The following is a 24891-nucleotide window of genomic DNA, read 5'->3' as shown; positions in this document are numbered from 1 at the left end:
GGAGAGAGGCAGCCAGTGCCCTGAAGTCAGCTCTTCCTTTCAAACAGGAAGACGGATGCCTTCAGTAATGAAGAGTAGTCTCCTGTAGGCTACAGATCTACATACCAACTTAGAGTGCTTTCAGTTACTGTCCAAAGTATATACGGCAGTGTTTTTAACACTTGAGGGCCAGTGAGATGCCTCAGAGGGAAAGCCTTAAGACCCAAGATCAATGGCCACAACCCACATAAAGAGATGGCTCAGCCATCTCTTTAGTCCTGTTACACTATGTGGAAGAGAAAACAGACTATACTATCTTCTGGCCATACAAGCACCATGGCCAATGTGCCTCCCTACACATGATAATAAAAACTAAACCGAAATAACAATTAAATAATTGAAGAATCAATGACCAAAAGCATTTGCTCAGAGGATTGGGCACTGGGTTCATCTACCCTTGGATTGGATTTTACCTCTGAAATAAGCAAACATATACACATAGTTTTTTTTAACTACTGTTTAATCAGTTTTAAAGACACACAAATAAGAAAAAAAAAAAACATGTAAGTTAAAAACACCTTTAAAAGCCAGCAAGAAGCCACCGTGCAGCTCTGAGGACACGGACTAATGAGAATGGCCATGAGTCATTACGGCGCAGCTTAGCCGACAGTGATGGCTTCGATTCACCATACAATGGGAACTGATTTGTGGATCGGATGAAAAATAACACTTCTTTAAAAAAATATTTCGGAATAATAAAACAAAATAACAGCACAGACCACCACTCGATATTCTTCTCCACCTGGGAAAACAAAGGGAAATAGTGTGAGCCCTGGGAGCTGAGGCTCCGCTCAGGAGGACCCTGCCAGTGCTCAGCTGGAAGGGAAGGCAGATTTGAAGCCCAGGCACCTTCACCCTGACAGGATAGGACTTTCGCGTCACAGGAATCCGCGTCCCTTTCCTATTACCTCATGTGACGCTCCTTCTGGTGGGGAGGTGCCATCACGTACACAAAAGTGACAGAAGACAGACGAGATTGTATTTTCAGTCAACACAGGAGTCTTGGTGTGTGTGATCAAGTCAGCAGCAAACGGACTTCACTGACAGATGGGTGGATACAGAACCAAAGGCATTGAAAACGGGGAAAGAGACACATTTTAAAAGTTTGTCCAACACTCTACACGTGTCCTTCCCCCCACGAGAGGACAGAGAAGACCATCAACAAATCAGTCTCTCAAAGAGGTTAACCCCAAAACAGAGCCCGTGCACGGAGCAGCGGCTTAGCTTGCAATAGGCAGCAACCTGTCACTTCCATGCCAGGCATGCACCCGAGGAATTCTCGGTCATCGTACATCCCTTACTCTGTAACTTTTGACTTTGTATTATATGCCGTTGCTGGTTACAGTAGCAAAATGGAAGAAAACCTAGCTGGAGCTGGCTAGTCTCACTGGATCAGTTTCAGACAGTGGTTGCCCATAGGTCTTTGAAGTGTTATAGGACAGACAGGCTGTCCCCTGCTTTATAAAAATGGCATTTAGAGTAGTTACCACCAGTTTGAAAGGCAAGACAGATTAGCTGGTGTATAAATGGGTCATTAGGATCTGTTTGACAAAGTTCCCCCGATCAATGACCTATGGAGCTTCTTGTCAGCTCTTCACTGGAGTTTGCATTGTGTTAAAAACCTATTAAAATAAATTATTATCTGAAAACATACAAAACAGTATTAAGCAGCCGACTAATTAAAACGTCATTGGCTGCACTCTCTGTACAACAAGAGCCTCAGAAAGCAGCTTAAGTCGTTGATTAGAAGAGCAACCCTACAAAATATCAACGTGGAAAATGTCGTCCGAAATTTTCTTCCGGAAGGAGAGTCACTATAAAGAGATTTGACTACACGGTGTTACAGAAAAATCACTGTAGAGAACTGCCACGTTCTGATCCATCAGATTCAAAATTCAGACTGGATTTGTTTTCCAGGCAAATCCCTTCCTTCCGCATTCAGAGGCCTCTCTGAGACAAACTCACCTTTCCAAGGGCAGTGGGAAGCCGAGATTAAACATCAAAGGCAAGTGTATAAATACTCAGCCATTCCTCAGACGCCACTAGTAATGTGTAACAGGTATCTATGGTCCCCGGGGCAGGTAGGGTTACAGTCACAGTGTAAGCTGGAATTCTGTAAACTGGGTGTGTTAAATTTCAGCCAGGGTAGACTATTAATGCCTGAATGAAACCCTTCCAAACACTGGTTTACAACTATGCATTTGAAACCCTTCCAAACACTGGTTTATAACGATGCATGTGAACCCTTCCAAACACTGGTTTATAACTATGCATGTGAACCCTTCCAAACACTGGTTTATAACTATGCATGTGAACCCTTCCAAACACTGGTTTATAACTATGCATGTGAACCCTTCCAAACACTGGTTTATAACTATGCATTTGAGCCCATCCTCAGTGGCCACAGCAGCAGCAAATACTCTAAATGAGCCTCCCCTCTCAAGAATGTCTGTATCAGGTATCATTTAGGACTCTTAGAATCAATGAGTGATACTTATGAACACCTGATCAGTATGACTGTCCAGATGTGCTCATGAATATACAAGTTGAACACTGAGGAGGTACGGGTTTTAAACCGGAAAAGCATTTGTCCTAAATGTTTAATCTAGTCTTCAAAAGTAAAACCTTTATGGTTATCTTGATGGCAATTTAAAATTGCTTCCTGTCATTTAAAATATAGAATAAGTTCATTTTCTGAATGATATAATTGCTGCGGAGATACACGCTGGTCATCAAAATCAGTGATCTATGGGGAGTATTTAATGGCATAAATCCTCTCCAATTTCACCCAGCAGAAACAGAAACCAGAGGAAGCAGAGGGGAAATGGCACATCGCTACCTGTTCTGAGCTAATGGATTAAAAGGTATTCTTCCTGTTGCTAGACAACCATTTTTTTTTTTTAAGTCAGCACCTTGAACTCCAGGAATAAAAAGCAGCCAACAGTGACCAGCTCCCTTTGTGAACCTACTCTTCCCTTTGCCTTTCACCCTACAGGATGGGGGTGAGGGGTGGGCCTCCTAGGCAAGAGCCAGACGGACCAGCCAGGCCAACAAGTACTTCCAGGAAGCTGTCATCACGTTCTAGACAGCAACTTTAAAAGTGGCATCTGTGGAAATGCCCCATGTGGATGTCATCCGTGGTAGAGACCAGCATGCTAAGACAGTCATCGGGAACCCCTGAAGCCCAGAGAGCCTTCTCCCCAACTTTAGGTACTCCGGAAGCTAAGCAAGCTTCCCTAGTCACTCTGAGTTCTGATTAAAATGCATTGTTTTAAAAACAGTAAGCTGAGACACATCAAATTAACGATTATTGTTATAAGAAAATGAAACCGAGGGAAGAATATTTTTGTTCTATTTTCCCTGAGTAGTATATAATCAAACAGAAGTATAAATATGATGTAGACAGACCCTCTCTGGAGTGACTTCATGACACTGGAGGGGTGGAGAATTCATATAAACACACACTGAACCCTGTTCTGTCGGTAAAACACAGCAAACACATATGATAATGACCTCCTTCACAATCAACAGCAGCACAAACATTACTCTATATCCTTCTAAATAGAGGCAAAATAATCTTTGCAACATCCCAACCAGACGTCCATTTTCTAGAACATGATTTTTTGAGAAAAATTGAGAATTTGATTTATTTTCTTTTAGATTGTATAATCATGATTATTTCTGCAAATTAGAAGACAGCCATCCAAAATTTTTTAAAAAAAAGATCTTATAAATGTAACTAGTAACTGCAGAAGAAAGAAAGAAAGAATTGGGTCAGATTGGATGTTCTGCGCATCATCTTCTGGGAACCAGAACAATGATTATTGTCTTGCTTTTTGGATGATAGTACTGTGATTATAAATTCTTTGAGAGGAAACAAGCAACAGAGACTCTAGAGTACAGGTAACAGAAACAGATGGAGGTTATGTGTAAGTTCTGGGTAGACCCAGCAAGCCCTCAGCAGCTTCTACCAGCTCTCCAGCCTTCCCTTACAAAATGCCTAGGGTTGTCTTTAATAGTGACTGGATTCTCCGCGGCATTCACAAAATCGCAGAGACATCTAGGGGCAGGTACCCTCCATAAACCCTCTTTTCTTTCCTCTCGAATGCTACAGCGAGGTGGATTTCAACACCTCGGAAAACTATGAAAAAGTATTTGCCAGCCCTTTCCCTGGGAGAGGCAGTGGGAGGACTCTCCTAGTCAGAGGCAAGCAACCTGCCTCCGGAAAAGCGCGTGAAAAGTGAAGGTGCCACACGTGCCTCTACCGTCCTGGAACGCCACACTGGCCTGCACCTTTTTCTTCCACTGAAATCTTAAACTACACCACCACCGCTGGTTCCTCCTTAACTTCGCTCACAAGTGTATTAGTGACAAAAACTAAAAACAAAACAACAAAACGGAAAAACTCATCATAGACAATTTGCATTTCATTTGAAAATTTAAGGCAAAACCAAAACAAATTTCATAAAAAGATTGGTCAAATAACAGAGAGGCTCAAAATCCCAGCCTGTCTCTCTCACAAGGCAGAACCTACAGTCCACGGCTCAGTTCCACGGCCTCAAATCCACCCCTTGCTTACAGTGGCTGTAACCCACAGCATGCTGCTGTTGGATCAAAGACATACCCGGTCACTCAAGGCAAGAGCGGCCCCTAGCAAGAAAACACCTATTTGTTTTGATAGACTCTAACACCCATTTTCACAAGAGTTTAACGGAAGGATTTTAATGTGTGAAGTTAAAGAATGTAGAAACTAATTTATTAATTTAAAAAGATGTCATTTAGACTCAGCAACTAAGTTTTCTTTTCCCTAAAACTTTCCCAAATAGCAACAGACATGACAGGACAAGAAACCAATGAACCAGACAATACCCTTAATTCCTAGAGATTTCTTTCAAAATCTTCAAATAACCTACTACTGTTACTCTTATCTCCTCTAATTCTATGTAATTTATGTTCGAGAAATTTCTTCAGAAAGTCCACAGTATTATCAACTTGCTGAACTTTCGTGTCCCACACAATCACACTGATCTTGGACACAGAAGGGGAAACCCTCTGCCTCTGGCTCTGGACCACACGGTGCTTTCTGCATTCTAGCCCTGCTCACCTCATCTGCCCTCTTATTTTTTTTTTTTCTTAAGAAAATAAGCCTAAAATATCACATTGCCAACCTTTAATTATGTTTAAGAAAGTCCTCCTGAAAGGGTCTCCTAACTGACACCAGGTAATTAAGCTCCCAGAAAAACAAGCTACCTGTAATTTAACAGCCCTGACTGTTTACAGTTCTACCATGTGTGTAGTCCTCTGAGCTACCTTAAGAAAACCCTTCAAATACTGAGATGTTTATTGCATTTTTCAAGTACCCACAATCTTAAATATCCGGTTTAAAAATCCTCCTCGATCCTACTCTGCAGCACACCACATCAGATATTGAAATCGTCTCCTCACTGGAAAATACCATCCAGGAACGACATTTTAGGAAACAGGAGGTTTAAGGCAAGACATTCATTTGGAAAAAGTTAACCTGTCAATCATCCAGATTGACATGATCATTTTTCCACCTCTTCAGTGCCTTGGGATACGCAATGTACATTCAGCAACAGGGCACACATATGACCTTGAGGGCATATGCTGAGGTCAGAGTGCCCTATTGAAATATGGAAAGATTTTGTATAAGGCGTGACCCACAGGAACATGGCATGGGAAGGGTTATTTCATTCCATTTCCAATCTGGTGTACAGGAAATCCCCTAACTGAGACTGTCCCATTTTCGACCAGTTAGTCTCTGGAAAGGCGTCAAGACTGGCTTTTCTGTTCGCAGACGGGAAATAGCCATCACTCGCTCTCCCAGTCACTGGGTTAGTGACGTGTGTCTAGAGGCAGTGTCTTGGTTCTGATTGCAAACATTGTTTGTCGTGGAAAAGCTGTTCTGTCCCAGAGAATTTTCTCTTTCGTCAAACTTTTTGGCCCAGGAGAGCTGAACGTTTTCCTGTGTGCTCTTTCCTCTTTGAGACTTCTTCACGGGCAGCAACAGCAGCACTAAGATGCTGCAGATGTGAAGGCTGTAATACCAGGAGCTGAAAGGAAAGGGAGACAGTTTACCAGCCACACCTTTACCAACACCCAGGGCCCTGACGACGGGGTGTGGATAATAGCAGCATCGCCCCCAGCTCGGGAGTAGAGACCTAGATACACTCCGGTGTTTCATCAGGGTCATGGGGCTGGCCACACAGGACACAAACAGAAAGGTGTTTATCAACAAAGGCATCAGTCTGAACGTAGCCACAAAATTACATGTGGGGTTACCAGAGAACACTGGACAGCCAAGGGTCGAGTCCAGCTGCTGCTTGGCCTACCCCAAACCCACTGTTACTCAAAGACCAAAACAACGTGAGCAGTAACAACCACTGTGTGACGGTGACTTCCATAAATATAGGTCATATCTTAGAAATCACCGGAAGTCAATCCCTAAATCGACTCTGAGTCTGATGGGACCTTAACTGCTTCCAAAGTTGAAAGTTCAAAGTGACTGAAGAAAAAAAATATGGGGCAGACAACCCAACCAACAGCCCACCCACATTTTAAAATGAATACACTTTGTTAAAATGGACACTTTAACCAATATTTGTCTTTCCTATGTGACTATCAAGCATGATCCTAATGTCTGAGTCTAATTCTCTGACCACAAACTCTTGTGCCAAGTCATGGAATCCCACAGAAATGAAGAAATGGAGAGAATCAAGCTTCTGATTTCAAAGATCTCATTAACATGGGAGACGTGGACGCGGGGGGAGCAGGGAGAGGAGATGGAAGACTAAGGAAAAGCATGGACTTCCAGACAGCGACTTCTGAAATACAGAGGATCTCGGCGGTCAGCCACGGGGAGATGAGGAGGAGGCAGCAGGAAGTGCAAATACTCTGACTGGAAAATTCAATTAATAATCGATCAAGCATGCCGCCCCTTTCTCCTCTTCTGGCCATTTTCTGGACACTCAGGGGACAGCTAAGTCTTCTGGAGCTGGGGGTGGGTTCCTCTGCTGGTGCCACTGAGGGATGAGCTGCCCCATGAAGGAACCTGGGACTGCTTGGTTAGGATGAAGAAGTAACTGATAGTATACTTAAGGGCAGAAATGAGGCTGCCGTATTATTATCTTTCTGTGTCTGGACTGGCTGATTTTGGGTCAACTTGACACAAGCTAGAGTCCTCGGAGAAGAAGGAAGCCATTCAGTGGAGGGACGGCCTCCATGAGATCCAGCCGTAAGACGTTTTCTCAATTATTGATCATTAGGGAGGGCCCAGCCCATGGTGGGTAGGGTCATTCCTAGGCTGGTGGTCCTGGGTTCTACAAAAAAGCAGGCTGAATACGCCATGGAGAACAAGCCAGTAAGCAGCACCCTCCATGGCCTCTGCATCAGCCCCTCCCTCCAGGTTCCTTCCAAGATGAACAGTGCTGTGGAAATGTGACCCAAATAAACCCTCTCCTCCCCAGCCTGCTCTTGGTTATGGTGTATTGTCACCACAACAGAAAGCGTAACTAAGACAATTTCTCTTATTCTATTCAATGAGTACGGAACTTTCTTTGGGAACATGGCTACCCCTCCCGACGGCTGAAGGGTGACGCTCACCTGTAAAACGTGAAGGACGGTTTTATAGAAAGAAGCACAAAGGGGACAACCGTGTAACTGATCGTTATCTGTGTCGCTGCCCACGTGAGGACGTCATAGAACAACTTCAGTTGTGGGGGTTCAATGAAATAATGTCTGAAGTTACTCCTCACCTGGAAAGAAACAAAGACACAAAAACCTTTGCTCCGTCGTTAGATGTAATACTATATACAAAATACACTGCTGATGGCGACTATTTCAAGCCTGTGGAGTATCTCACACTGCTGCCCGGGTTTCAACCGCCACTACCACCAGGGTGCGCTGCTCCCAACAACCGTACGGTGTGTATTGGTAGGGGAAGGGAGCCAGCAAATGGTGGACTGTGCCGAGGGCCTGGGGGCGCTCTCTGTAGCTTTTCTGTGGGTGCGGAGTTGTTTAAAATGAGGCTTCCTAGGAGAGCTAGCAATGGACACCAACAGAGCTCTTTAAACAGTGCTGGGTAAGTCAGAGACTGCGCACGCCTTCACTGGGTCTCCAATTTCTCCTCACTCAGGAACCAGGCAGCTCTACTCTGGCTTCTTCACCTCCGAGTGTGTGGATGACCAGAAGGATCTCTGCACTCCATTCTGGTCAGACAGTAGACATGGAAACAGAGACCACACACACCACTCACTGAGGGAAGCTGGGAAGGCCTCTCCAAAAGGTGTGTGTGTGTGTGTGTGTGTGTGTGTGTGTGTGTGTGTGTGTGTTTTGGGGTTGGAGACTTGTGCATTCTAGGCAAGCATACTCAGCCACATCCCCAGCTGAAAATAGTCATATGCTGCAGTTTTGAACTGTACAAACTTAATCAAACAAGATTTCCCATTTCTACCAGATGCCTCATGCTTTTTTGGTTTTGTTTTTTTCTTTCTTTTATGTCTTGAGTGTCGTAACATTTCCACAAAGATGCCACGCGGGTTCCTCAGAACTGAGGTAGTGACTGGTTATGATTCTTAGCGGCTAGAATGCAGTCCTGGCACTTAGGGCCTCTTGCCTAGCTCTCCCAAATCCATCTGTCTATTACCAAAGAGCCCATTTCCTCCAGCATGACTGCACCATGCCACCCCAAGTTTCAAACTCTTAGCTGGCTGGGGGTGTAGCTCGGTGCTACAGTGCTCATCTATATTGTGAGGCCCCAGGTCCACTCTTCAGTACCCCAAGAAAATGAAACAGAAGGCCCACCTCCCCTGACTCCCTGATGCTAGGGACAGAGCAGGACCAGGCTCTGCTGATGCTCACTCAGGCCCGTCAGCACCGCACCGCCTGTGGGGACTATCCACTGGTCGCACAGACAGGAACTCCCTACTTTAATCACACTGACCTGCCGTCTCCCAAATGCACCGTGGCTTTTGAACTCTGCTAATGCCATGCCTAAGACACAATCTATTCCCCACTCCACTCCAGTTGGTATTGACTTCCAGAAGGCACAGCCCTGTGTTACTATTTCTTTCTATTCCCTCAGGAACATCGAAATGAGGACCTGCTAGCTTGTTAGATGAAGCTCCTTTACCCACAAGGCATTATAATAAGCTTGTTAAAACATACTTCTTGTCACATGACTTCCCTCTAGTTGACTTTCAACTACTTACACCATTTTATCCTCCTTTCCTCTCCCATAGTATGAAGCTATCTCAATTGTCTCCCCAAACTGTTCCAGGTTCCCCCAGCAAATTCTCTACAGGATGGTACCACAGCCAGTGTCTCCCACTGGGAACCGCCCATCCCCTTCTCTGGGAGTGGTCAAACTCCACTCTCAACTGAGAGAGGACCCAAGGGTTACAGTCCACAGGAAACAAATGTTTGTGAAGAACAGACCTACCCATTCTTTTTGTTTGTTTGTTTGTTGTTGGGGGGGGGGGAGGTTGCTTGTTTGTTTTTGGTTTCTCAAGACAGGGTTTCACTGTTTAACAGCCTTGGCTGTTCTGGAACTCACTCTGTAGCCCAGGCTGGCCTCAAACTCACAGAGATGCAGAGATGGCTCAGCAGTTAAGAGCACTTGCATCTGCACTGGCTGCCCTTAGGTCCTGACCTCAGCTGCAGCCACTAAGAGCACCCACTGTGTGCATTCACTACATTTCCTTATAAAAGGCACGCCTTGCACACCTCCATCTCCTTTCTCTTTCCCTTCCTTGTCCCCAGGGACCAGTCCCTGCCCCTTCCCCTCAATACACCTCCTATGTGGACTCTGTTGTGTGGTGTGACTTCTTCCCGCCATTTTTAAAATACACCACAGTCACACGTCTAACTTCTGGACAGATGATGTTGAACACAGCCAAAGGAACAGAGACTCACTCACTGAATTATAGAACAAAACGCTGATACTTACAGCTCGCGCTGCCAATGTCATTAACACTCCTGTCAGAAATGTCAGATAGTATCCCGGGTAGACCCCGTGCCAAATGGCGGAGAGAAAGAAAGTCTGCGTCGTGGGACTGAAGGTCGCTCGTTCATAGCACACCCTAGAAACCATGGAGAGCCAAGAGGAGTGAGCAGATCTGAGTTCACAAAGCCCGCAGAGGGCCCTTCTCTGACCGACAGGGTTAGGGGAGCCGGGAAAGCCAACAGCATTTCTCCTGGGCACTAGCGCAGTTACTGAGTGTCACACTTACGGGCATAAACTTTGTTCTTATCTTTTCACCATTATACATAATTACTACAAGGATCACTTCCAGTATCTGGGAGTCTATGTACCAGGGGACAGGATTCTAGGACAGAACCACCCAGAAGACTGGCTGGGGCGCAATGACAACAGCATATGTAGCATGTCTCAAGGGGTGCATTCAGCTGTCACGGTGCTCCTGCGACTCCCGTTCCCAACCCCTTATCTCGGGTGCTACTCCGCCTGGGGCACACGAGCGCACAAGCTGAGGCACATCTGACTGCCACAGTTCTGTGCTCTGGCTAGTCTCTTCTCTCGGAACGTGCATTCCAGGGGACAGCTGTGATGCGTGGTTGTCGCTTTTCGGGTTCCTTTATTTTGTGTGTATGAATGTCTTACCCACAAGCGCGCATGTCTATGACACGCATGCCTGGTGCCTGTCAAGGTTAGAAAAAGGCATCGGATCCTCTGGAACTGGTGTTAGGGATTGTTATGAACCACTCTGTGGGCGGTGAGAGTTGAACTTGGGTCCTCTGCATGAGCAGCAAGTGCTCTTAACTGCTGAGCCATCTCTGCAGCCGTCAGCTATAATTTTAAGGATACTGTGAGTTCTGACTATGGAGTGGGGACTGGGTCTTTTGGGCCTACGCTTTTGTGTCCCGTGCCCAACATATAAAGAGCTGTTAGTCTGTCCTAGAAACCCAGGGCAAGCCTGGGGATTTGGTTGGTTTGTTATGTGTTTTTTGGTTCCTCGAGACAGGGTTTCTCTGTGTAGCCCTGGCTGTTCTGGAACTCGCTCTGGAGACCAGGCTGGCCTTGAACTCACAAGATCCACCTGGCTCTGCCTCCCGAGTGCTGGGATTATAGGCGTGCGCCACCACTGCCATGTTGAGTTTGTTTTTAATACCAAATCTCCAGAACACAAGAGCTACGAGGACACTGGCTACCCAGACATCAGCAGAGCCTGAACCAGGATGAGATGACATCAACATAGGAATGTGTGAGACTTGATGTGATGGGTAGTGCCTTGCTCTGGTGGACGCTAATGGCATATTGTGGGTAAAACCAAGACCACAATGGCATTCAACACACCGACAATGGAGAACGTCACGTCAGCAAACTCAACCCCAAATCCCCGATGCCAGAGCATGCCCAAAGGTGACTCTTAGAGGAACATACCTTTTGAGCCAAAGAGCTGTCTGGATATTCCAATTATCGAGAAACATCTTAAAACTTGTTGACATCTGAAAAACAAAGGGACCTTTTTCTTTGGCCAACAAAATAATGAAGCTTTAAGTCTACATAATAACGCTTTAGTATGCTAAGAAATTAAAACTAAAAATCACTTGGTAATGATGACATGGCACAGGTTCCTTCCTTAACACTGTTCTAACACAATAACATCTTCCATGAAAGTTTCTGTATCTCTGGGCACATCGGAGGGGAGAAGGGCATCGCCATGCTCTCCCAGGTCATGGATACAGAGAAGTCCTCCTAGAGCCCAGAACACTCACACAGTGATCTGCTCGCCTCTGTGCCCTGGATGGTGCCGCCGCCACCACAGCCTCCTCTCCCCACATTCTGTCTCTTTCCAGGGGAAGGATGTCCACTGTCACAGTCACCCAGTACTGCTTCTCCACCCCCTTGGCTACTCTAGACCTGGAAGCGCCCCTAGAGCCAAGCTGCCTCCAGAGAGCAATGGGTCATAAACCTCCCGGACTGTGGCCACTCTCGTGGGAAGCCTCTGTGGTCAAGTTAATCGTATTAGATCTAGCGTTCCCTGGTGTGTGTGTCTATCTCCACGCTGCATCTCGTCTGCTATCATCCTGTGTAACTGTCTCCTTTCCTCTTACTCAGTTATGGTGATGGTGGGATCAAACCAAGGGCCCCCACACACGGTAGGTGCACAGTCAATCATTGTGGGCAGCAACGTCTCTAGCTCCGTCCAGCATTTTAGATTCCACAGTCTGTCTCATCAGTACTGGATGTCCTTGTCCAGTTTCCTTTCTTACCCAGCGACCTATCAAAACCCTACTCTCTGACTGGCATGCTGTCCGTCAACCCCACTGGTAGCATCTGGATGATGGCCGTGACAGTCCAGACCTGTCATATGTCCGTGGTTCTCAGCTGTAACTGGGCCCTCAATCTACCTGATGGTAACTGTTCCTGTCTTGAAAACAGTTTTATGACAATGCAACATTTTGCATGTGAGAGAGGGTACATCAAAAAGAAGTAAACATCAGCAATTTCCTATGGGTCGACCAAGTACTTCAAGAGTTCCCCCAAATCCCTCAGAGCAGGCTGACCCAGCCTCCTTCTACGGACACTAGACTGCCTCAAGACAGAATTCACCATACTCCACATCCTCATTAGACCTCATGCTCCATGGCACACCTGCGTCCCTCCATCTGAGGAGTGCCTGTCTCCAGGGCGAGTGTGGCCATCTCTCCTCTGCCTTGTATCTCTCTTCCATATGCACAGGGGCCTCTCTCCATTGTGTCAAACTCTCCATCTTCAAACTCCTTTCTAGTCAGAAATTTTAATCTCTCTCTCTCTCTCTCTCTCTCTCTCTCTCTCTCTCTCTCTCTCTGTGTGTGTGTGTGTGTGTGTGTGTGTGTGTGTGTATTCACAGGGGCCCAAGGAGAGTTTCAGACCCCTGAAGTTACAAGTGGTTACAAGCTGACATAGGTGCTGGGATCTGAACTCAGGTCCTCTACAGAGCAGTGAGTGTTCTTAACCTGAGCCATCTCTCCAACCCTTTCATCTTTCCATTTTAAGAGAAAATTCAACAAAAGTCTCCTCAGGCCCCCCTCTGGCTCCAGGCTGTGTCACCTACCTTTTGTGGTCCCCTCCCTGAAGACTAGGCAAAAAAATCCTAACCGGTGGGGCTGCTCCTGAGCCCCCATCTCACTGACATCTGGGGACATTTAGCAATGGTCACTGTGTCCTCCTTCAGGGAGCCAATGCTTCTCTTTCTTCATTCCACTTTTCCCCAAGAAGGTGATGCCTCATATCCCCGGTTCTCGAGGTATGGAAAAATCCTGCCCTTTTTATGGATGAGTATAAAAACATGGAACACTAACAGTCTCTCTATAGGGTTGAAAGTTCCTCAGAGCGGCGCTTAACAGTCAAAGGCTGTAAATGCCAGCATGTCCATCACTTTACTCCAGCAACCACCCTTTCCTCCCCACTTCCCTGTTTTTATTTATTTATTTATTTATTTATTTATTTATTTATTTATTTATGAGCAGTTTGCCTGTGTCTGTGCACCATGTGTAGGTAGTGCTTCTAGAAGCCAGCAGAGGGCGCCAGATCCCCTGGAACTAGAGTCAGACAGGGTTGTGAGCGGCCTTGTAGGTGTAGGGAGCTTCTGAGGTTGTGCTGGGCATGGCTTCTGCTTTCCAGTCTCACCTCCAGCATCTCCGCATGCTTGCCCTCTCCCACCCTCACAGGCTGCTCTTCTTCCAGGTCATCTCCCATTTCACTTTCCCCAACACGGGCTACAGATTACAGACACCCTATGCCTGCACCTTCCAGGTCAGAACCTACTTTCCAGCACTTTCTACAGCTTCCTGAGGGCCCATAAGTCACCAGCCTCATTCACTGAATCCCCTTGCGGGAAGCGGGGGTGGGGGTGGGGGAGAGTGGTCCACCATCAGTAAATATGGGGGAAGTTGGGGTATTACATCATGGTCCTCCCCCCTACATTTGGCTTTGACATTCTTTCCATCCCCTCTTCTATCAGGCTGAAGGCGGTGGTGTGGGTATCCAGTTGAATACCAAACATCCAACAGTCACTTGCTCACAGCACCTTGACCAGCCAGGAATCTTTGTATAAAAACAAACATCACTCCACGTGTGAGAAATGTCCCCCAGAGCCTCATACCCGTAACTACTTGATTCCCAGGTGATGGTGCTGTGTGGGAGGTTGGGGAGGGTGTCTTGTTAGGGGAAGTACATCACTGGAGGTGGACTGAAGGGTTTAAAGACAAACACCGTTCCTACTTCACTCTCGGCTCTGTGTTGCAGGTCAGGATGTGAGCTCTCAGCATCCTGCTCCTAACTATGTCTTCACTCCATCATCACGGATGCTAATCTTCTGAAAGCCCAAATGAACTCTCTATTCTATTACGGAAAAAGAAAACGAAATAAAAGGCCTGGGTATTACCATGGTCAACACCCAACACCCATGAACACCACTCTCAGGACAGAACACCGTGGCCTGGGAAAGCAAACTGTGGCATTCAAGTTGTCACGTAACCAATGTCTTAACCACTTACTAACCTCTATTTGCTGAATTCTCAGATTGGAAATTAAGTCCCAACGAGCCACTCCGTTCCTGTCGTAGCCTCTGAAACCGAAGCCTGCAGCATTGTTGATGGCATCAGCTGTCACAAAGTAAAGTATTAGAAATGTTATTACAGTGTAGATACAATATATATGTATCTATACACACACTTACATGTTTTGTTTTGTTTAAAGATTGGTTTTATGTCTCTGGGTGTTTTGCCTACATGCATGTTATATGTACCATGTACATGCCTGGTGCCCTCGGAGGCCAGAAGAGGGTGACAGATCCCCTGGAACTGGAGTCACAGATGTTTGTGAGCCACCACGTGGGTGCTGGAAACTGAACCTGGAACCCCTTGCAGGAGCAACAGATGCTCTTGACTGCTGAGCCATGCTCCTGCCCCTCAAACCTACTCTATTTTCCCAGAAGGTGTGTACAGTGTCTTACTCTTACACAGTAAGCATTGACTTTTTATTTAGTAGTACTTGAGAGATCGAACCCTGGGCCTTGAACCTTCAAGGCAAGCCCTTTCCTGGTGAGCTACAACCATAGTCCATGACTTATTCTAATTTTAAAATGTGTGTATGTCTCTCTTTGTACATGCTACATGTATGCAGGTGTCCGTGGAGGCCAGGAGAGGATACTGGATCCCGTGGAGCTGGAGTGAAAGGTAGAAACAAGCAACTAAACTCAGATCCTCTCAAAGAGCAACAAGTGGCTTGTTATTGTTGTTATTTTTGAGACAAGGTCTCTCTATATTGCTCTGGCTGTCCTGAAACTCACTATGTAGACCAGGTTGGCCTTGAACTCACAGAGATCCACCAGCCTCTGCCTCCCCTGGGATTAGAGGCCTGTGCCACCACCACTCAGCAGGCAGCCTTCCTAACAACTGAGTCATCTCTCCAGCCTGACTTAGTCGAATTGTTAAGAAAGGTTAGACACTATCACACACTGTGAAAATAATGACCCTATTAAGGACAGCTGGCTAGTTAACAAAACACCAGACATGAAGCACTGAGGACACAGGAGGAATTAAAAATTCTCGGGTACAACTTTCAGATACGGTGGAGAGTGCTCAGCCATCTGGAAGGCACTGTTGGGAACCTTCTGCCCGAGCTCAGCATGTTCATTTTGGCCTTTATTACAGACAGAAACGTAAGAGGGCTAATGCCTTCCTTTCTTTCCTTCTTGGCTCAGAGTCCACCCTGTCTGCAGAACTTGCTCTTCAACCCTTTCACACAATTCTCCATCAGCATCTTTGCTTACAAACCTGCTCAAGACGGGAAGTTTCTGCCTCAAGTGGTTCCTTCCCAACCAACTGGGAGTATCCCTAATTCCTACCATCTGCGTCTTGACCAAACTAGCAGAAAACCACCAAAACGCAGCCAAACAACACACCTTCACAGACATGGATCCTACCCTTAAATTGTTTATTCCTTATTATTCACTTGATTAAGCAAAAATATTACAATTTGGGGGGAAAGTGAGCAATTGAGATTTTACCCTTCTGTCGGGTTTAAGAAGGGCCCAAAACATCTGAGCCCTTATGGTGAGCCTATCAATATAGTAATGTGTAGCTTAATAGGATTAAGGATTAAAATGTACTAATAACATAAAAAGAGCCCCACTGCCTCCACATAGGCAGCCAACAAACCCAAATGGGTACAGAAGACCCATATTCCTGCAGCTAGTGGCCTAACTAATCCAATGGTTCAAACCTAATTTATTACATTTGTCTATCTATCTAACTACTTACTTATCGATCTATCTATCGATCTATCTATCGTGTGTGTGTGTGTGTGTGTGTGTGTGTGTGTGTGTGTTGTGTGCATATGTGCAGGTATGTGGGCACTCACATGCCACAGAGCATGTGTGAAGGTCAGAGGTCAGAGGACAGCTTCCAGGAGTTGCTTCTCTCCCTCCAACATGTCGGTCCCTGGGATTGAACATAGGTTATCAGGCAAGTAGCCAGTGCCTATACCCAGTGAGCCATTTCATCAACATCAACACCAACAATTAAAAAAAAAAAAACTAAAAATATGAAATTGGTTTGGAGTATCAGAGCCTCCCTCGGTTAAACTCAGCATTTTGTCAGGTATACATGGATCTTAAGGAATCTCATTTAGTATCAGTGTTTAAATTTGGCTAGTATAAAAATAGTACTAAGGAAATATTAGTTTAAACCCACATAAGGCCAGGCATAGTAGTGCAAGCTTCTCATTGCCAGCATCCCAGAGACTTAGGAAGGGCCTGGAGATGGAGGGCAACCCAGGATGCACAAGGAGATCCTGTCTCAAAACAATTAAATGCTCACAAGGTAATATTATCTTTTATTATCGCTAAATTAACAGTAGCCTGTTAGTGACTTTAGCAGTCACTTATATTGATGCATTTCTGCATGAAAGTCTGAAAATATGGACTCTAGTTCTGAATTACACTTCACTAAAATAAAATAAAGGCAGCAGCCAAATCCAGGTACCAACTACGACTCAGCCTTTCTGCGGTGTGCTCTTTGTAGATATCCAAATGTTCACTGGTATCACATCGACTTGGTAAACAGGACACCGTCTTATAAAGAGGCTGATGACACAGTGAAGAGGACAAATGACATAGAAAACAGGCTCCAACCCCCCTCGGCCCACCCTCCGACTGCTTAGACCATGCAGTCTGTGGCTACATTCAAGGAGATTCACGTGGCAACAAGAAAATGCTAAACATCCCGAAGATAAAGTTCAGGACACCATTGCCTGGAGCCTCCTGAGGATTCTGCAGGCGTAAAGGGGAGGACTGGAGAGAAGAGTCTCTCCTCCCCAGACCCATCTTACACTGGTCACAGCCCAGGCACTCCCACACACTTCAATATCAAAGGAACAAGGCTCTTCTCTAACACTCAAATGCCTGGCGGGTGCCCCGAACCCTTCATGAACTGATGTGATTTGGCACACTTTACTAGTGAAGTTCCGATCATAATAAACCCTATCTGTGTTGTAATGATGAATGCAATCAAATCATGGGAAACCACAGGGACCCTGAAGACAGGGACTATGCCATGCACTCTAGTATTCCATCAACCCTGCACAACCTAGCATACAACAGGCACTGAGCTAAGTACCTGCGATCACCTCAACTATCCACTGATTTTTATCTTCTAATAAAACAGGCCTTGCTCATGCACTTTGGGGGTTGGTTTCTTATGCAAAATGACTGACTTGTTCTACTTGGTCTTTCACTATATATCCTCAAGAGGGCACTCTTGAGCTGGATGCAGTGGGGGTGCTTGTAGGTTCAGCTACCAGCAAGGCTGAAGCAGGGGGATTGCTTGCACTCTGTAGTTGGAGGCCAGCGGGCACAATAAGGCATAGTCACAGAAAAACCAAACCAAAAGCCTTAGGACATTGCCTGAGATCTACAAGACACACTTCAGCATGGGGACAAGTCCACATGTGACTTACCTAAGGTCCATGCAAAATAGTACTTAGGTCTGGCAGCCAAAAGAGAGATGTACAGATAGGTGGCTTTGGCTGGCCACGATGCGGTGGCTTGGAAATGCTCATCGATGTTGTACTCCACAGGCAGCATGTTGGAGATGGTCAAATGAAACAATAAAGAGAGTCCGCAGACGAGGAGCTTCTCTGTAACTGCTGCCTGGAAGGAGCAGGCAAGGGTCACTGACCTCGTCGACTCTGTTCGAACTTCTCACACACTGCCACACACAGATCCCTAGTGCTCGTGATCACAACTCAGGAGTCACCTCGCCCTGGACATTCCAGAGCCTCACAGTCCCACACAGGCATCTTGTCAGCCTCATTAACATCAATCACCAAAGCAGGGTCTCTCAGTCAAATCCAGAGCTCCCTGATAGGATTCATTTTGCTAGACAGCCAGCTCTGGGGATCCCCTGTGTCGGCCTTCCAGGGATGGAATTACAGGCAGGTTGTGACAGCCTGCCGTGACATGGGTCCTGGGGATCCAAACTATGGTCCTCACACTTGCACAAGAGCCTTAACCACTGAGCCATCCCCCCAGCCCCAAGAGCACAATGTTGACTAACATCATTAGGAAGAGAATGCAACCAAGAAAGGAGCCTCCGGTGTTTCCAGTGGTGGATCAGAAAGACAGAAGGCCATGAGGGAAGACCCACCAGGTAAGACCCACCATTGGACCACATTACTGTCACTAAGGAATTTGTTTCCTTTCTTGTAAAGAAAGTTTATATTTATTTATTTTATGTGTACAAATGTTTATCTGTACACTTGCATGGGCACTGTGAGTGTGTGTGCCCAGGGCTCACAGAAGTCAGAAGAGAGAATCGGATCCCCTGAAACTGGAGTTGCGGGTTGTTGTGAGCCAGCATGTGGGTGTTGGGCATCAAAGCCAGGTCTTCCACAAGAGCGACAAGCGCTCTAAACCACAGAGCCATCTCTCCAGCCGCTTACACGGTTCTCTAAGAAACTCACATTTGTTCTTTAATCGAGACTTCGCCTCTGCTAGACTTCACAACTCAGTAAAGTAGAAAGAGCTGTTTTTCCTGAAAGATTCTTTTGTTGGTTTGTTGTTTGTTTTTAGAGACAGGTTTTCTCTGTGTAGTTTTGGAGCCCAGGCTGGTCTTGAACTCACAGAGATCCGCCTGCCTCTGCCTCCCGAGTGCTGGGATTACAGGCGTGCGCCACCATCATCCGGAGAAAGATACTTATAAAGAAATAGATGGAAGCTGGGCAGGTGGTGCAGACAAGTAATTGGGGAGGGTGGGACAAGAAAATCACAAGTTCAAGGCCAGGCTTCAGAGTAAGGTCACTGTAGCGTCAGGACAACACTAAGGCTGGAGAGGTTCTCTTTGGTTCTAGGTCTGTTGCTCCAGAGGACCGGAGTACAGTTCCCAGAACCCACCTCAGGTAGCTCACAACTGCCTGTAACTTCAGCCCTAAGGCATCTTACACCTTCTTCTGACCCACCTAACACAGTACACACTCAGATACATAATTTTTTTTTTTTTCGAGACAGGGTTTCTCTGTGTAGCTTTGGAGCCTGTCCTGGACTAGCTCTGTAGACCAAGCTGGCCTCGAACTCACAGAGATCCCCCTGCCTCTGCCTCCCGAGTGCTAGGATTACAGGCGTGTGCCACCACCGCTCGGCTCATAATTTTTTTTTTTTTTAATGAAAACAAGAAATGGGAATGGAGGACAGAGATGCAATTCAGTCGTAGAATTATTTGCCTTAATACATTATCAATACAGGCCCTGGCAAGGCTCTGGGTTCAGTCCCTAACAACACACACGCACGCACGCACGCATGCACGCACGCACATACACTCTCATGTATACCCTAATAAACTGTCTGAAGATCAGAGAACAGAGCAAGCCTCTAGATTAAACACAGAGGCCAGTCAATGGTGGCACACACCTTTAGTCCTAGCACTCAGGAGGCAGAGATCTGTCTGGATCTCTGTGAGTTCAAAGCCAGCCTGGACTACATAAGATTGACTCAGTCTAGGAGAGAAACAGAGCCAGGCAGTGGTGGCACAAGCCTTTAATTCCGGCACTTGAGATCTCATGCCTTTGCTTAGGAAGCACACATGCCTTTAGTCCCAGGAAGTGATGGCTGGGCAGATAAAGGTATACAAGGTGTGAGGAGACAGGAACTAGAAGTTTTTTCAGGCTGAGGAGCTGGTGAGGTAAGAGGTGGTGGCTGTGGCTTGCTCCTTTGTCTCTCTGATCTTTCAGCATTCACCCCAATATCTGGTACCACGCTTTTTATTAAAAGACCATTTAGATTTCGAACAACACTCTCGCACACACATACACACACAGGGAGAAAGGAAAAAAGGAAGAAATCAATGGGGAAGTTACAACAAGTGAAGACATCAGACTGTTTCAGAGACCCAGACAGACCAGCACAGCGCTCCAGGAGAATCGCGCGCCCTTACGTTTGGAGACGGGTCTGCTCTTTCATGCTGCTGCTCTTCTTTTCCATTTTCACTGGCCTGTGACGTGTGGGACGGCCTGCCTTCAATGAACGTAATGTAGTCTTTGTAAGAGCACAGAGGGCCTGCCAGGATTCCCATGAAGTTGCAGGTATAACTTACATACTCCAGGAGACTTGGCATGCGCCTGTAACGAGAAGACACACTCGTGAGGTGTGACAGATGCTTCCAGGGACAAGCCACGGGAACGGCAGTCCTGTGCTCACTACCGCTGCCCTTTCCAAAACAAGACACCTTATTTTCATGAGGCTCTATGCAAGAACCCGGGAGCAGTAAGGACTGACTCTCAACAGTGTTTCTGAATAGGGGCACCACTTCGTTTTAAACTGTCAACCTGACCCAACCTGCACTCACCTGGAAAGAGAGTCTCCATGAAGAGTTTGTAGATCAGGCTGGCCTAGGAGAGGGATCCCCTTGATTGTTAGTTTATGTAGGAAGACCCAGCCCACCAATGGGGAGCACTGTTCCCTAAGAAATGAGTCCTGAATGACATAACTCAGCAGGAAGCTGGCTGAGAGCGAGTGTTGCTGCATTTATTTCTTTCTGTCCTGTACATTTATACATTTATTATTATTGTAAGATGTGTGACAGAGCCCCTGTCTGTCCTGGTTTGTGGCAGTGGTCTTTTGTTTTGTTTTGTCAACTTGGCACAAACTAGTGTCATCTGGGAAGAGGGAACTTCAGTTGAAAAAACGCCTCCATCAGACTGTCTACAGGCAAGGCTGCTGAGCATTTTCTTGATTGACAATCAATGTGGTTGGTCCTGGGGTGTATAAAAAGGAAAACTGAGCAAGTCCAGGAGAGCAAGCCAGTAAGCAGCATTCCTCCAGCAAACCCCCAGGTCCCTGCCTTGAGTTGATGATCTGACTTCCCTTCCAGATGGACCATAAACTGAAGCTGAATAAAATACTTTCCTCCTCACATTTCTTTTGGCCAGTTTTATTGCACCAAGAGAAAAGTAACTAATATAGAAATTGGTACTACCAGTGGGGTATTGTTACATATCTACACACACACACACACACACACACACACACACACACACACACACACGATGCCCGTGTATTCTCTGCGATGGTGACCCGTGTCCCGGCTGGTTCTTCTTTTGTCACTGTGATACAAGCTAGAATAATCTGAGAAGAGGGAACCACAGTTGAGAACACTCTTCCATAAAACTGACCTGTTGGCCATCGAGTGGGACATTTTCTTAATTCATGATTGATATGAAAGGAACCAGCCCATTGGGAGCAGTGCTACCCCTGGTCTGCTCCTCCTGGGTGTATAAGCTGGCTGAGCAAGTCATGGGGAGCAAGTCAGTAAGCAGCACCCCTCCATGGCCTCCGTATCAGCTCCTGCCTCCAGGTTCCTGCCTTGAGTTCCTGTCCTGGCATCCCTCAGTGACGGAGCATGACCTGAAGAGCTGGAAGCTAAAACAAGCCTTTTCCTCCCCAAATTGCTTTGGTCGTGGTATTTTATCACAGTACTAGAAATCCTAAAACAATCTGGAATTGTGGGCCAAATAAACCCGCTCTCTCCCCTAAGTTGCTTTTTGTTTATGATATCTTACAGAAATGAAATGAACAGTAGGGGGCTTTCATAAAGATCCTTAGAAGCAATTGCAGAGGGGTTTCACCTAGGTTTCTTGTATTGAAAGAACCCAAGATGACCGTGATGGGGCATAAGGAATCACCTCTCACTTCTCACTTGCCTGCTCATTCAATAAATGTATGCTGTGTGCCCATCATGTGGACAGCAGGCTCCAGGGGCTGCAGACAGAGCAGTCAGCAAATAGAATCTAGCATGCATGGAGCTTATACTCCAGAATCTCGTATGCATGGAGCTTATATTCCAGAATCTCGCATGCATGGAGCTTATTCTTCAGCAAAACACAGACTAAAACAGACTTCATAGATACATAAGGAATATGTGCACAGATAATTAAATATGTGCAGGAATATAACCTTATAATAACATATGTAATCTTCAGAGCCACTAAATGCCGCAAAGAGAAAGGGGCCTCTTTACGTTAAGAAGCCAGGGGAGCCTTCTTGGTGCAGCACATCTGGGCAGAAGCTCAACAGATGGGGGTGGGGGTGGCGTACCCTCAGTGACAGCGGTGTTGACAACAGGACAGGGAAGACACAGACAGAGGAGAGACTGCTAACTGAGGTAAGATCACACGGGGCCTGCCTTCCAAGCCACATCAGACAGAGTCTGTGAGGTCATTCTGAGTAAGATAGAAAACTACACCGCTCTGGCCGGGTGTGTGGGCAGTGGAGGCACGAAGACCAGGCAGGGGACGAGAGAGGACAACACCTTGGAGGAGCCGGAGCAGCATGTCGTGCGGCTGACAGTGCACATGTGGGGTCAGGTCAGTTGATGGATCAGTTGTGGGAGCGGAGAGGAACAGGAAACAAGGATGTCTCCAAACAGTTCATCTCAAGGCCTGATAAAATGGCTCGGTGTGGACTGTTTGGTGGGCATTGTAGTTCATCTACTGGAGATGGAAGAGCACTAAGCCTGGGCACAGAAGGCAGTCCCGTGACAGGCTCGAGGCCCCTCTCCCTCTGCACACAATGAGCAGACTCCTTGGGAGAATATTCTGTGGACAAAGAAGGCAAGCAAGCATCCTCGTATGCCAGGAATTACTGTTATTCAGAAGGGATCGCCAGATCTCACAGTATTCCCTGTTCTAACTGGAAACTCCATCTAAACTCCATCTATTTTTTCCCCAGCATTTATTCCTTCCTTCCTTCCTTCCTCCTCTCTTTCTTTCTTTTTGTGGGGTGGTGGTGATGGTGTTTGTGGGTTTTTTTTTCAATATGGCTTTAGGAAATATTTATTTATCGTGTGTGTGTGTGTGTGTGTGTGTGTGTGTGTGTGCGCGCGCGCGCGCGCTCCTGCCTGAGATGAATTAATGTAGACCACAGCATGCAGGAGCCAGGAGGCCAGCACAGAGCATCTGATCCTATGGAACTGCAGTACAGACAGTGTGAGCCACCATGTGGAACTGAACCCAGGTCCTCTGCCAGAGCAGTGTGGGGTCTTCAGTGCTGAGCCATCTCTCCAGCCCATTTTTGTTGTTTGAGACCATCTTGGAGAGCTCTGTGGTTCTGGTTGGCCTTTTACTTGAGGCTCCTGGAGGCTGGGATCACAGGTGTAAACCGCCGGCCTGGAACTAACTTTTTCCATCTCTGTTTCATTTCTGGTTTTTCTTACTGAGACAGGGTCGCAAGCTGCACAGGCTGATCGCAAACTCCTCGGCATAGCAGAGGGTGCCCTTGACCTCGTGGCCCCTCTGTCTCTAGCTCCTAAGTGCTGGGATCACAGGCAGGCACCATGGTTCCCACAAGAGAACATTCTTCTCAGTCACGAAACTTACTGAAGAGAGTTTTGGTTCGTAACTATCAAACAAACGGTGTGAGGGGCTGGAATAAATCACTATGATTCTTAAGTCCCACTATTTCACTCACCACATGAACGACCTAATGATTTGTTCTACCTACTGACATCAACTGTGGCCCTTAGGTCGGCCGGGCATGCTCAGCCTCTCCTGGCTGCGGCCCTGCACGTGGAAGATGTTTGCCCTTTACCTACAAGCTGTCAACCCTTCCAGGCTCTGACACCCAGAAACATCTCCGGACAGACACGCTCCAATGTCTCCTGGGGCAAGAATCACTGGCTATTTACGGGACGAGAACATAACAAGGTTGGGAGAGGACTGAGTAAAACAATACACACCTTACAGAGAAAGCAGGGCAGGGCAGAGGGCTGGAGCTTAGATGGGTATTTAGAGCCGAAGAGGGAGTGCCTGGGTGTGGAGGCACACACCTATCAGACTAGCCCTTGGGTGGGGTTGGCAAGTTTGAAGTCAACCTGACCTACAAACCAGAACAAGATGAAGAGTAGGTAAACTGAGGCAATAGTACGGAGCTCCGGACTCTTTTCAGAGCTCTGGTTGGAAGTTACACAGGAAAGCACCAGGAGTTTTGGGTTTTGTTTTGTTTTGTTTTTTAAATCAGGGGAGGGGTTAAAAACCAAAAACAATACTACTTAAACAATGGAAAGCCTACTCAAAGGATCTCTGGAGACAGGGAGTCGGCTCAGTGGGTAAAAGTACTTGCTGCGTAAAGCAAGGTCAAGTCTTGAGCACTCACATTGGAAGCTGGACATGGCTCCAGACGCCTACGACACCTGTGTGCAGTGAGAAACCGAAGCTAGACACTGCAAAGGCAGCTCAGGGCAGGGACTCAAAAGCAAACGTTCTAGAAACATCCTTGGGTCTCTGGCCAGGAATGCTGGCAGGAAGCGCTGGCTCCTCATCTCCTCCGAAGCCAATAG

At 46.7% G+C, this 24891-nt stretch overlaps 1 protein-coding gene across 3 annotated transcripts in view; it reads right to left on the bottom strand.

Moving 5' to 3' along the window:
- Positions 1 to 2929: 2929 nt before the first annotated feature.
- The window catches only part of Mboat2 (membrane bound O-acyltransferase domain containing 2), a 132940-nt gene continuing 110978 nt past the window's right edge, over positions 2930 to 24891 (bottom strand). For all 3 annotated transcript variants that reach the window (XM_036170432.1, XM_036170434.1, XM_036170435.1), the window contains 7 exons: positions 20494 to 20677; positions 18023 to 18215; positions 14564 to 14667; positions 11459 to 11523; positions 10007 to 10139; positions 7663 to 7814; positions 2930 to 6113 (listed from right to left, as the gene is read on the bottom strand). In XM_036170432.1, the coding sequence (XP_036026325.1) occupies positions 5888 to 6113; positions 7663 to 7814; positions 10007 to 10139; positions 11459 to 11523; positions 14564 to 14667; positions 18023 to 18215; positions 20494 to 20677 (1057 nt within the window). In that variant the 3' untranslated portion in view covers positions 2930 to 5887. The remainder of the gene's footprint in view (positions 6114 to 7662; positions 7815 to 10006; positions 10140 to 11458; positions 11524 to 14563; positions 14668 to 18022; positions 18216 to 20493; positions 20678 to 24891) is intronic.

This window comes from Onychomys torridus, chromosome 21, assembly GCF_903995425.1.
Source record: "Onychomys torridus chromosome 21, mOncTor1.1, whole genome shotgun sequence".
In the NCBI taxonomy this organism is placed as follows: Eukaryota; Metazoa; Chordata; class Mammalia; order Rodentia; family Cricetidae; genus Onychomys; species Onychomys torridus.
Note: the sequence above shows the minus strand (reverse complement) of the source record. Positions and strands in the feature narration are given on the sequence as shown.